The 14464-nt window shown below is 40.3% G+C and overlaps 1 protein-coding gene across 2 annotated transcripts; it reads left to right on the top strand.

Moving 5' to 3' along the window:
* Positions 1 to 2682: 2682 nt before the first annotated feature.
* LOC125306777 (troponin I, fast skeletal muscle-like) lies at positions 2683 to 7496 on the top strand. Of its 2 annotated transcripts, none has more exons than XM_048262312.1 (7): positions 2683 to 2725; positions 4530 to 4562; positions 4707 to 4743; positions 4883 to 5011; positions 5535 to 5624; positions 6167 to 6343; positions 7157 to 7496. In XM_048262312.1, exons 2-7 carry the CDS (start codon positions 4555 to 4557, stop codon positions 7244 to 7246), a joined length of 531 nt encoding a protein of 176 aa, XP_048118269.1. In that variant the 5' UTR covers positions 2683 to 2725; positions 4530 to 4554; the 3' UTR covers positions 7247 to 7496. The 2 variants fall into 2 exon arrangements, with proteins under 2 accessions (XP_048118269.1, XP_048118268.1); XM_048262311.1 differs by lacking the exon at positions 2683 to 2725 and adding an exon at positions 3508 to 3573.
* The last annotated feature ends 6968 nt before the right edge of the window (positions 7497 to 14464 follow it).

Here is a 14464-nt window from a genome sequence, read left to right as displayed (position 1 = left end):
TGAGAAGTTTACATAGCTCAGGCTAAACTGTATGTTTCTTTCGTCCCCCATGCCTGTTTTATTCGTCCCGATCAGGAGGGATAAATGAAACATTGCACACGTTCCACTTTCGCTTAAATAATTCCTGAACGCAGGGCTGGACTGGCGGAGGATAAATGAAACATTGCACACGCTCCTTAAATAATTCCAAATAACTCCTGAACGAGGGCTAATGTAAAGAAAACTTTTCATTTATGGTTCATCAAGCTTACTCATAAACACTTTCGTTGCATCTAGGCTACAGGTAGCGATGTTCTGATGACATGTATATGACCATTGATCAGGAGGGATAAATGAAACATTGCGCCATCTGGCATACTTTTTTAATTTTTGGCTGAGCCGGTCTTCATAAAGTAAATTTTCCATAGTAGTGCGTGACAACAAAATCATGCCTTCTTTGCCTTCTTAATCATGCTTTCTCTCTCTATGATCTGCAGCGTTTCTCAAATTATGAGCCTCCTCGGCAAGTAGATTGCTGGTCTACAGAGCCATGTATTTAAAATACAAAATAGTATGTTGTCATTTGTATTTTATTTAGTTGGAAAAAAATGGCATCATATTTTGTATCAAAATACTTTATAGGTTTGTAGTTTAAAAATACTGCCAAATATTTTTGGTAAAACCAATAACCCACTTGGTGATGTGATTATAAAAGTGCAAAACAATGAATGCAGCACTGGTGCTGACTTGAAATTTGCCCAGAGTTGTTGTGATCAGAATATTGAGATTCAGGCAGATAAGTAACATGTAGGTTGCTCACACACACAATACACTCCACCAACCTCAAGTTTCTTGAGAACTTAAGTCATCCAATTCGAACACATGGAACCATGTGGTTGCCCTGCAACAAGTTGCCCCATGTATTGCCTAAAGCAAAACGTTTTATTTAATTAATAATTTGCCCAGACTTGCTCACACACAATACAATCCCTCATACCAGCCTCAAGTTTCTTGATAATTTTAATGATCAGTTTCTTGAGAACTTTAATCATCCAATCGGAACACATGGAACTAGTTATGTGGTTGCTCTGCAACATTGTTCAATCTGGGCATGTATCAACAATGTCAGAGACTTGTCTCCACTTTGTACCGCTTGACAAGTTCAGTTGTGACTTTTAGAGTGCATCTCTGATACAGTATTTAGGCGATGAGATGTAGCAAGCAGGTCAGCATAATTGATCTGTTGACTGTTTGCAGGTTATGGCATGTCTCGTAGGCAGAGAAAAACGAAAAAACCTCAAACACTGTCCACTTAATCAACAGAGTCAGTGTACTGATGAAGGAATAGATTAGATAGATATGGAAGGTTTGCAAAGTGATATCATGCTCCTTTTAAAGAGTATTTTTGGTACTTTCAAAATAGAAAAATACAGTTGATACATGGTGTGGCTATGTATTTTATAGTTTATTGTGATACATTTAAAATTAGGGTATTTGATATTTTATTTTAAAATACATTGATGTATTTTTGCCCATCCCTGCCAACAGCTAGAGTAGCCAGGCAGCTACAGTGCTACACTCTATTGGCTGTAGTGCTACCTAGGGCTGGCCCTGATGCAGGGTACTGTCAAGTAGTGAAGTGATATGCAGGTACAGTAGCCAATGTTTAAGTCACCTAGCTGAGTTAGGCGAGCCCTGCTTGTTCTGTTTAGGTATTTCTGTCCCTCCCAAACTGCGTTAAAATGGGATGTTTAACAGCACCCCTGAACCCTCATAGGCCAATATAATCCTCAATATTAATCAAAATAGTAATAATAACAATAATATCAATAGAATATTAAATAATAAAGAAATAAACAAATAGACAAAAAAGTTGGTCAAAATATTTTAACAGCTAAAAATAGATAGCCATAGATAGTATAAGTTATTGTGGGGGAAAATGTTTTGGATGAGTATATTTGTTTCATTTAACAGAATAGAATAGATGGAATATATTTTAATATCCCCATGATGGAATTTGTTTTAGCACAGCATAGCCCAGTGACAGATAATTAACTTTAATATGTTTGGTTATTTGTATTCAAATACAAAGAAATTTTATGTGAGCGCAAGGTATTTGTGTTTTTTGTCCTTCAATTTATGAGTATGGTGTTTGGTGCCTGGTTTTCCTAATGTATTTGTGCTAATTTCACATCTTGAGCCTGTTTATCAGGATGTTTTGCCTCATGCCACCCTTGAATTAATCAGTGCCCCACTAGTGCCACCCTTGTTAAAAATGTCTAGAATCGCCACTGCTGACCTGTTACAGTAGTGTTGTATCTGACCTGTTACAGTAGTGTTATATCTGACCTGTTACAGTAGTGTTACCGGTATATCTGTGTGAACAACAGTGGGGCTGACCTGTTGCAGTAGTGTTATATCTGTGTGAACAACAGTGGGGCTGACCTGATACAAGCCATTTCTATGTTGGATCTTCTTTTGGGGTTGCATGGAAATCAGCAAACACTACATACACTTTTCATTTTACATAACACTCTGCATACTCAATACTTTTTCAGGCAACTGACTATTTTACATGGTGCTGTGTAAGCTATTATACTAGTATGTGTGTTACTGACATGAACTTGATTGCCTAAAGACTTGAGTCGATGGAGCTGAAATGCAGTCCTGAAGTTGAAGTTTAAAACCTTATAGCTGCATTGGCTCCAGACAGTCTGTCAATCTGAATGGGCAAGTTAAAAAGAAGGTAAGACATTTTTGTCTTTCATTTCAATTAGAATTTCATAATATTTTAATCTGTAAGATGTCCTGTTAATGGCATCAGGCAAATGCAGATCTAATCAAGTATCCTTCTTGGCAATAATCCTTCATTCCCATGTAATTAACTGGTCTAAAAACATCCTTAGCTGTAGGAGTTGATAGGTGTGTGATTTACACTGCTGCTGGACATCTGAGGATCGGTGGTATGCTCACAGTTTTCACACCTGTCAGACAGTCCCACATCTTCAGTCTGACCAGTAAACACACTCAGTACAGACAAGAACAGGTGGAGGTACAGAGGGGTCTCAGGGATCACTCATCACAGACACTCCCCTGTGGTCCTTCCATCTCCTGCCTTTCTGTCTTTTTGTCCTTTGTCCGCACTCAGATTCAGACATATTCACAAACCCAAGAAAATCTCTGACAATCACTTATTGGAAGAAAACATCTAAAATGTTCATCATCACACTGTATGTGTGTATATAATCACCCATCTAAAAAGGAAAAATATTCATTAGATTATTTCAGACTAAATTATGCAGTTGTATATGTGTTGTATGTGTTATGTGCTGTGTAGGTCTTTGAGGAATTAATGTGGAAATATTGTGGGGGCATTTCTGAATAATGGACAGGGGAGGGGTAAGATGGGATGCCAGCAGACAACAAAGCCCATTGGCCTGAGCCAGAAGCTGCTGCCTTATAGAGAGATGGACTTTGGCTCGGACATCTGAGAGCACTATATATACTCAGATCGAGTACTGTCCATCGCTTGTCCATCTCACTGATCCTCCCCACATCAGATCCAATCTGGTCATCCTTCCCTCGGGCTGATAGGTGAGATCTCTCCGTTCCTTCGAGGTCACTGCTTGTACCTTCTCAACTGGACTCTAGGGGTGGTGTGCAGTAATATGGATTTGGAGACTGGGGCGTTGAGTCCCAAGAATTTGATGGTTTAGTCTATGGAGATTGAATGTATGCCACGTAGGTGGCTTATCAGCGTTGAAGTCTGAAAGGGAGATAATGAGGGATAGGTGACTGTAAAACACATATTTAGCTATTCTGAGTGTGACTGACATAATAGCCTATACTTTCCTTGTGCTTGTTGTTTTCTGAAAATGTAGGCTACATTAGAGAGGAACATCTAGCCTACAAGGCATCTGTCATAGAACCTCCCCTGAAATTTGTTGGATTCAGGATGCTGAGTTGAGACTAGAGCAATATTTTTGAGAAACGGTCCTCAATGCTATAAATAGAACTTAATGCTTTGTCAATCTTCCCTGAATAAATAATGGTTAGTTCAGTAGAAACATACTGGAAGTGACGTGTTTTAACTGATAGATGTACATACAGTAGGAAAGAAAACTGAGTCTGTAACTAGAAGTTTGGTACTGTCACTGTGATATATCTATGAACATTCTTGATATGTGTGTATGTTAAACTTTGATCAAAAAGTATAACAAAGTGATTTGCAGCAGTAACCAGGCCGGTAATTGTCTCCCAGAGGCAATATGGAGGCTTGGAGAATACGAAAACATGGAGATTTTGCTTGATGTCTCAGCATAGTTGAGGAAATTCTTTTCTAGGCAGGGCCAGTCTCAGCTGTTGTTGACCTTTTGTTTTGGAACACTCCATAGGGCTGTGAAGACAACTGGTCCCCCTCTACCAGGCCCATTTTAGACATGAGAACTTCCACTCATACTTTGCTTTTGAGAGAGATTAGACTCTGTGGCACCAAAGACAATTTTTGTTTCAGATGGGTTTAAAAAGGAAGAATTGTTTTCAATTCACAGGTTCTTGTAACAACAATCCAGCAAGATGTCTGAGTAAGTGTTTACATCTATATACTTACGTATATGAAACATATTATCTTCTGTGAAATATTAAAAATTGTTGCATTGTATGTTTAATTTGATAGATATTTCTACAATTTTCATTGACTTGGGATATTTATTTTCTAAACTCAAAAGGAAAAAGATGACATCAAGCCGTCGGCATCACCTGAAGGTAAACAAAGAGTGGCAAGTTCATTGAAGAAAACGAGAAATACTGACATCTGATTGCATATACAGCAACACAGCAAAAGTAATGCTTGGTCTTCAAAATGATCTGACAAAACTCGCTTCCAAACTGTCCATCCCTGTAGAGCATGATGCTCCAGAGAGGTCAGCAACTGCTGGAGGCAGATGCCAAGCAGGCCGAAGTAGACAAAGAGAGATACATGGAGGAGAACTGTATTTCTCTTGACCTCCCAACATGTATGCAAGGACTACAGGTACAGAATGAAATGGGCTGCGTTCCTCATAATACTGGGGAACTATTTGATGATGCTGTATACATATTGTTCTTATACACAAGCTGTAGCTTTTAGTAAAACCACTGATTTCCTTGAATTCCCCCTTGGGGATCAATAAAGTATCTATCTATCTATCCATCTATCTATCTATCTGGGGGCAGCCGTGGCCTACTGGTTAGCGCTTTGGACTTGTTACCGGAGGGTTGCCGGTTCGAACCCCGACCAGTAGGCACAGCTGAAGTGCCCTTGAGCAAGGCACCTAACCCCTCACTGCTCCCCGAGCGCCGCTGTTGCAGGCAGCTCACTGCGCCTGGATTAGTGTGTGCTTTACCTCACTGTGTGTTTACTGTGTGCTGAGTGTGTTTCACTAATTCATGGATTGGGATAAATGCAGAGACCAAATTTCCCTCACAGGATCAAAAGAGTATATAATACTTATACATACTATCTATCTATTATCTATCTATCTATCTGATGTTGTTGTTTCCATAATCTGCTCCAGGACCTGTGTAAGAAGCTACACCAGCAGATCGACGCTGTGGATGAGCAGAGATATGACATTGAAAGCAAAGTCGCCAAAGCTAACAAAGAGGTGCTGAAGACAACCCATTAGATATGCCACATCACAGACAACCCTAAACTAAGCAAACATATGCATCCAGCCTCACAGACAACGCACTACATATGCCCACAGCACATTACTGTACATGTAATCCTGCATCACTGATTACTCACTACATGACAGAAAACATAATTCTGAACAACAACAGTTGTGGCACAGGACCAATTTGTGAGGAATGAATGTGTTGTCAGATAGGCCAGGCCGCCAAGGTGACAGGCAGGACACATTTGCAACTCTTGGGGGCAGTTTCCTACACATGGATTAAGCCTATTAGACTAAAAACTTAGTCTAGATTTTTACTTTTACTGCTATTTTCAGTCTAGGACTAGGCTTAGTCCATGTATAAAGTTTACAATGTCTGTTATCAGCGCCTGGCAGACAGTTTGGGTAATCCCTAGTAGTGAGAGCAGTGTCTTAGAATTGACCACTGGATGACCTGTCTGTAAGATGGCCTACAGATCCTCCTGTGGCCACAGCAGTGAAATGATTTGAGCTGTGGCCTTTGTGCTTAGGTTGAGGATCTGAAAATAAAAGTGCAGGACCTGAAGGGCAAGTTCAAGAAGCCGGCCCTGAAGAAAGTGCGCATGTCGGCAGATGCCATGCTCCAGGCCCTGCTGGGCTCCAAACACAAAGTGTCCATGGACCTGAGGGCTAACCTGAAACAAGTCAAGAAGGAGGTGAAAGAAGAGGTGGGTTCATGCCTCCTCCAGTATCTCTTGGTACTGACTTAAGCAATAAGCCCCGAGAGGCCGTAGGTTACACTGATTCTACAGCTAAGGGGCGTTGTTAGGCACGAGTCAGTGTAACCTACGGACTCGAGTGGCTTATTGCTTTTCTAAAACTGTTACTATAAATACCCGGCAAAGTTTCATAAAGTAAAGGCACAGCAACTAGAAATATAACGAGTTATTCCTAGATAATCATTCTTCCTCTATCTGAATGGTTGCCAAGCAACGTCGAGACGCAGCTACTTTAACTTTTGTATCAAGTTATGGTAGCGCAGTAATATAGAACGAAATGCGGTCAAGGTGTATATTTATGCTGCATTTTACACCGGCATCGAACGTGATTCAGCCAATCACAGTCAAGGACCGGAACTATCAGTTTTAGAAATGTTTTTTAGGTTAAGTTGTAGCCTATTCAATCATTCATGTCTGGTCTTCACACAAACAAATTAACAAATACATAACGCAATTAAAGACCAATTACTAAAGAGAGTTCAACATTGAAAATGTATGCCCATGCTAACCAGCTGAATGAATAGTTAAATGGCACTATGAATTAACTGAGCGATGACCCTGCTGTTCAGTTTGTGAATGTTTATAGGGTACTGACAGTAATGACACACCTCATTCCTTAACCACACTGCAACACATGTTTCTCTTATACTAACTGATTCATACTTGAGCAATGTGGACAGCTGGTGCTTGATGCCTCACAGCTGATGACTCACCTTTTTCACCGTCTTGTTTTACACACCCCCTGCCATGTGCCCCCCACAGGAGAAAGAGTCTGTTGGCGACTGGCGCAAGAACATTGAAGACAAGGCTGGCATGGACGGCAGGAAGAAGATGTTTGAGTCTGAGGCGTAAAGTCATTTTGTGCCACCAATCTTCATAGAATACATCATTTTTGTCTAGGTTATGCTGCAGCTGCATGTATCTCATCTCTATATTCACACACTTGGTATGACCCAAGTAAATATGCCAAAACAATCATGCAATTACCCACACTTGGTATGACTGTAGTTGGCCATTGTTAACATTCACTCTGTAACTTTCATATATTCTACATTTAACTAATTGGTAGGTGGCCTTTGTAAATAAACTCTGTATCCGATGACAACTCTCACGTTTCATATCTCTGTCATAGCATGCATTTTCTTTCATGTTCAAAACACTGTTTTTTATTAGACAAGTTTATACATTTATTTGCTTGTAGGTAATGCCATAGAACGGCATTGCTGCAACATTCTTAAAATCATTAGAATTGGCCTTTCCACTTCCACTTGTTCACATACTTATACATCCAGGACTACACGCTAACACTGTTTAAATATTATAATGGCTCTCTCCGTGTAGTTACTGTATAATTGCATCACTTTATATTTTGATTCTAATTGCCCTACTCAAACATACTGTACCTCCAGAGATTGTTTTAACAGACTGATGTAGTGACTTTCTGTACCAGAAGGGGGCGTCTGTTCCTTCAGTTTATTGTGCAACCCATCATCTACATTACACTAAAAGATAAAAATAGAGCAGGAGAAGTGACTTTAGTTGCATCAGGGACAAACATGCAACAGCAATGACCTAAACCAAAACCACAAGCCTTCATCCTGCAGCCTCATACTGTGCCTTTATGAAAACAGTCAAGGTTACAAAGAGTGATGCTTTCAGCTGTGAGCTACTAAAGCAGTTACAGATGTTCAGTTAACAGAATTAGTACTCAAAGACTCAAAGACTCTAATAAGTTTGGCCACTGATCAGTTTCATAATAGCTGTGGTACAGGGCAGAAGGAGCATGTGTGCTGTTCAGCGGATAGACCGCCAGGCTGCGCTATACATATGTGCTGCAGGCATGTGAACTATTTAAGCACATAAACACTGTTTATGCGGGAACGCCTGGCTGGCTTCTCTGTTACCATAGTGGCTTCACAAACAGGACGCGGCCAGTCACCCTTTGCATGTGTAGATTTATGTGTCCTGAGCTAGGAGAGCTGAAAATGCATGTCTAGTATGAGGCCAGATGTGAGACAAGGACTTCTTTCAAGGAAAGACGAAAAGAATGTCCACACGGTGACTCACAGAGTTTGACCTGTCCAAAGCAGATCTTTTATTTGTATCTCATGCAGCATGAAATATTTTACAAATACAAATGCTGAACAGAAAGTAAAATATCTCCCAACTATAGTCTTAATTGTACCTTATAACTAATATATTTTAGTACTGCTTATTATTGATATTAAAGCTGTGGCAAAATTAGATTTTACAATATACTATTTGTTTGTGGTTTATCAGGAGATGAAGCGTGTCTATCCTTACCACAGCAAGGTGTCATGTGGAAACCTGAAAACCTTTCTGAAGCTTTCTAGAGTTTCTCCCTGAGTCACCATAACGGTTATGATGAACTAGGACACTGCCAAGCTAACGACCAACGAAATATGAGTCGGAATTAGCAGTGTGCCAGAAACCACACTGAGTTTTATTGCAGGAAGATGGATGGATTGTTCTGTTTAGGAAGAGTGTATCCTTTCCTGTTTTAAAACAACAGTCGTAAATAAAGGATGGCATATTTACCTTTACTTATAAGGTAATTTGACATTTGATTCTCTATAAGGCAATCATTTAAACTTAATTATGAGAAGCTGATCTTAGTTGAATTTTAGATATTTCTTTCTGTCAACCACAAGGTGGCAGTGCAGATTTTAATCTTGGTAATATATCATCTACTGGACAGCTGAATTAGTGTTTTGGCAAAAGTTAAATCATGCAGTAGTAAAACTTGAAAATGAAAAAGTATACAGCACACAAAATATGTTACAAAAGTCCAGTATCATTCAGGTTGATGCAAGTCCTGGTCTGGTTGTATATGTTTTTTAAAAGGTCTCTGACAGACTGATGGACATCATCATGTGTTTACCCTGCAGGTCACATTTTAATTACATGTATTAAACTATGAACTCCCTACCAGAGCACCCCTCCACTCCTGTCCTCTTCTCTCCTCTCCTCCTCTCCCCTCTCCCTCTCCTCTCCTCTCCTCCTCTCCCCTGTCCTCTCCTCTCCTCCTCTCTCCTCTCCTCATCTCCCACAGTCTTTAGCAGAAGCAGTGTTGACAGGTCACATGTCACTCTGATGAAGATTAAGGTGCTGCTTTGCCCTCCTCTTTGCCAGTATCCTGCCTCGTCCATGGGTGTCCTCTGTTGTCCTTCTACGGTCATTCGACATTTGACTCCCCCCCCAGAAGCCCCCTCCCAACTTCCAAGGCTCCTCCGTGCCCCCCTCCTGCATCTTAAGTTACCACAAGCAGCGCAGATGCATGGCACCAAGGAGAGGTCTTCCTAAGTATAACTGCTGAGAGAGCAGTGGCTAATGCAAGGGCGGATTCCTCGCAGCTAACTTTGGAGTGACTCACTCACATCATCCCTAGCAGACTATTAATGGCAGACTGATTATTTCCTTTAACCAGCAGCATTGTACATTAATCCCTCTGGTTAGATTTGGCTGTGAGTACTGTACTGAGTGCTTGCATATGTGCTCAATGCAAATACTGAAAGGCTGGTCTCCGTTAGTTGGTGTACACTCTCGTTCTACAGTTATAACTTATCTCCACCAAAGAGGTGATGTTTTAATATCAGTTTGATTGTCTGTGGTCCAATGAAGAACTCATTAGGATCAAGGGACGGATCCAGGACCCCCCACACACACACACACACACACACACACTCGCTTTTTTTTTTACATTTCTTTCCCATTTCACCTTTTTTTCACTTTCACTGTACACTGAAATAAAAATGTCCCATACATTAACATTACATTTTAATATTTCATCAATTTTGCTCAAAATACACAACAAATGCATCTTATCTAAATAATCAGCTGCAACTGTCTGGACTGGTAGAGCAAAACATGCCAAAGGAAGTCATTTTTTGTGTGAACCCATAGGAGGTGCAGTCTTAACATCTGATACCATTGGAGCTGGATTAATGCTTAATTTTCATGGGCCATTGGCCATGCAGTTGAGTCAACACCTTATAAATAACTCATATTTACATGTATTGAAAAATTACATCAGGGTTTTTTAAACGTTCTAAAGTAATAATTTTCAACTACAACCTAAAATGAACCCTACCCTAACCTCTCGCAGGGTCAACGGAAAGTTTGTTGATGGTGGCCATCCAAATAAAGAAGGGTCGGGGTTGGTTTGATACAGTAGCTGCTATTTTAAAGCTGTCACCAAGAAACTATATGATCACTTGATACTCCTACTGAACTTGAGTTATAGAGTAAAAAGCCAACGGTACCCTCATCAACAAAACATCGGAACAGTATTGATGTACTGCACCCCACTCTTCCTGTGGCATTCACCTTGTCTGATACAGTGCAACCCAGAGACTGAAGCCAATGCGCTAACAGACACACAACAGACATAGCTAACCATTACTTGAATTTTTATGCAAAATGTATGAAAGGATCCTTATATTTTCAATGAATGTACCCGTTTGGCACATCACATCTTTCTCTACACTTTTGGAATGAGCATTTATGTGGCGTGGTTAAAACTATCCGTTGCAATCTGTAACTCCCTCTCCGGGATGATTTTTTAAAAGTCTTAATTATAGTGATACCTCATCCAGAAAGAGGGAGGTCCACTGAGACTCTGCCCATACACAATAGGCTTGTTATATTTAAATGCTTCCATGTGACTTATTCCCAGTCAATTCATCATGCTCTCGGCTTGTCCATCTAAGATTAGGCTTCCCATCAAAATGGGCTATGGGCAATTCGTTTTTGAAGTAAACCATCAAAGATTTTCCACTCGACTTAATTAGTGACCAACCCTTTCAAATCATATATGTTTTTATTGAGGCATTTGTCTTACATAAATCATGTTTTACAATATGGTGACTGTCATTTTCAACCATAAACAACTACAATGAGCCAGTTAATGCACTGGAATCAGCATTGGTGGAATGTAACACATCCTAACTGAAAGCACCTGCCTGCAACTCCTCTCCTGTAAACTACATACAGTAATCAGTATATATTTTTTTAAATATGAATAGCAGTGTGTAAATAGAAAAGTAGTGTGTAAATAGCAATATGATCCCCATGAGTTCCTAGACATTCTTCAGAGCTGAAATCTGCTGTGAGTCATTGACCAGACGGGGAATTATTGTCTGTACATCTGTCTGAAATAAGGCACTTGTGTTGGTGCCCATCATCTAGGAAGTGATGTCCACATGGTTTCAAACAATGGCTGGAACTTTACTAGCACCCCCACCCCCACACACACACACACACACCAATAACATAAAGACTGATGATGTCGCAGAGTGTCATCTTCACACAAGCCAGTGACTCCCAAGGCAACTGAGTTTTAAAGCTTTCCACTACATTGAGGTAATACTTTGAGGTCACTGTTTCTGATATTCAGAGGTCTTGCCAGAACGATCAATCCATCCACTGCACTAAGAGTACAGTGGCGCAGTCAGATTTATCTTAATGCCTCTCTCAGCACTTCATTTCAATCCAACTGAACAGAGCATGTGTGCAACAGAGGAATGTTTGGGCTGTTGCTCTTCTCACAGTAAATGAGACGAGACATTGACCATGCTTTCTACTGTTGCCATTTCAGGGGTCAAGGATGGCCTGTGTTGCCACTGTTCATGTTTTTTTGCATTGGGTCATTGTAAAACTGCTACAGGGAACGGGATACAATTAACAGGCTTTCTCACCAAGCCTTGGACATCAGGCCATGCCCATGCTGCGTGAGAGAGGCCTGTGAGGAATAGTTAAATATGGTTTCATACTCACCCCTTTCATCCAGCAGCTGCTAAACTATTCCATACTTCATGCATTATCTGCCAGACTGCTGGCACTGCTAGACCGAGCCGTAAACACAGTTTAGGGCTTTAGCTTTATTCTAATGCATGACTGTTAAATAAACCCTGTTGCCAAACATCATTTTTTTTACATAGAACAAATGGGTATTGACTTCAATACTGAACCGGAGTTGGGAAGAAATTGAAAATGAATAAAAAAAATATTGTTTTCACCATGCTTGTCTCCACGAAAGTGAAAGCACAGGTTTCACTGCTTGGATGGCTGGGAAGTGATCCCATTGAATGTGCTTTGGCCATCTTAAGGCCTCTCAGTTGGGTAAGCACCACTTAAACTCTGCAATGTTTTTTTATTTTTTTTATTTTCTATATAGACTGGCCTCCCTTAGCAGTTTTTTCGGTCCACAAATGGCCTGCAACGAGGTGTTAACAGAGACAGAGGGGGAATGGGTGGCTGCCTCTGTCATCCAGAATCAAAGGAGATTTCACACTTCTGCAAACTGGAGCTACATGTTTTAACATTTTCTTTCAGGAACTGCTGCTGTTGTTTCTGTGGATTTGCTTTCATTTATGTCTCCCAGATCGGGGACAAACTTGCAGCTTGAGTCAGAACCGTAAAGTAAAAGAGTAGCTTCATCTGAATGTTTTGCCTTTTTGCCATGGCAACAGACTTGTTGCAGGCTGTGCTCATGTGGGAGAGGGAGGTGTGTGGGAGAGTGTGTTGAGGGGAGTGACAATGTGTGTGTGTGTGTGTGTGTGTGTGTGTGTGTAAGAGAGAGAGAGAGAGAGAGAGAGAAAGAGAGAGAGTGTGTGAGTGTGCACGCGTGTGTTTCAGGGGTAAAGACAAGGGAGGGCACAGATTTAATGGTGTCTTTGAAGTCTTTAAACTGAGTGTTGGTCTGTACATCCAGGCTCAGAATGAACACTTTAGTTTTCATGAAAAGCTCCTATTCTATTCTATGCTTGAGTGATGAAAGACGAAACAGAAAGAGAAAGAGAGAGAGAGAGAGCAAGAGAGAGAGAGAGAGAGAGACAGAGATGTAATGTTATCTGCCCATTGACCACCTGGATCTGCAGGCATTGTGCCTTCAGAGAATGAAATATTGACATGACAGATATAATGATCTCTCGTTCACATGTGGGAGGCCAACTTCATGGCATGCTACAGTATGTACATTTCATTAGGCGAGGCACAATGCCAAGAAATCTAGAAACTGATTTGTTATGGCTGTGCCTAATCTTTGTGAAAAGCTGAATATGTGTATAATGTTCCCTTGTGTGAATTATAGGATGTTTAGGAATTGGATGGCATTGGTATATCTCTCTAGGTAATTGCTGATTGCTCTCATCCTGTTTTTTTTTTTCACAGTATGAGTTTACAGGGTGTGATTTTCCACCTTACAGTTCCAAGATAAATTAAAGGTGCAGTCAGCGATTTTATGCGATTTCAAGCATTTGTCAACATTCAACAATCATCTCCTCACGACCACTAGCTGCCCATTCCGTGAGTACACTGTAAAAGAAAACTCTGAACATGGGAAACAAACAAAGTGGCGGCAGCCTGCCCTCCAAATATTTCTCTGCTATTTCTCTGGTGTGTTTCATTTGGTCCTTGGTTAAAATATAATGTACATTGTTTTAGGAAAAAGCATCTGCTAAAAAAATTAAATATAAAAATAAACAAACGTAATAAATATATAATATAAACATAAACAAACTTAATAAATATAAAATATAAACATAATTTTAAGATATAAACATAAACAGACATCCTGGGCAATTGCTGACTGCACCTTTAAGTCTCTTTATTCAGTACCAGTCCAACATGCTTCTAATATATGGCACTCTTATGTGATAGTAAAGGCTTTTAAACATAATGCCCTGCCTGTCCTATACCTAGACAACAAAAGTGAAGACAACTCAACCAGTGGCCTACTGACTCTACACAGTGTGTCCACACAACCCCAGATTTTCTTTCTCAGTGAGGTGATTCTCATAAGGACTATGAGAAATTTGGGGACTTTCAAACAAGTATAACTTCATAAGTATGCCACTGTTGTATGGTACTGGTCAGATGATGAACGAACAAGTGTGTCTGTGTCTGTGTGTGTGTGTGTGTGTGTGTGTGTGTGTGTGTGTGTGTGTGTGTGTGTGTGTGTGTGTGTGTGTGTGTGTGTGTGTGTTTGTGTGTGTGTGTGTTTGTGCATGCAAGAATGTGATTTATGAGTGCATGTATTAACAAATGCTG

This window comes from Alosa alosa, chromosome 14 (assembly GCF_017589495.1).
Source record: "Alosa alosa isolate M-15738 ecotype Scorff River chromosome 14, AALO_Geno_1.1, whole genome shotgun sequence".
Classification (NCBI taxonomy): Eukaryota; Metazoa; Chordata; class Actinopteri; order Clupeiformes; family Clupeidae; genus Alosa; species Alosa alosa.
Note: the sequence above shows the minus strand (reverse complement) of the source record. Positions and strands in the feature narration are given on the sequence as shown.

Bases quoted from the DNA above. Each gene is read 5' to 3' on its own strand.
- LOC125306777 (XM_048262312.1), top strand. The intron at 4,744-4,882 runs GTAAACAAAGAG...CCATCCCTGTAG, and splicing joins GCCGTCGGCATCACCTGAAG to AGCATGATGCTCCAGAGAGG. The intron at 6,344-7,156 runs GTGGGTTCATGC...TGCCCCCCACAG, and splicing joins AGAAGGAGGTGAAAGAAGAG to GAGAAAGAGTCTGTTGGCGA.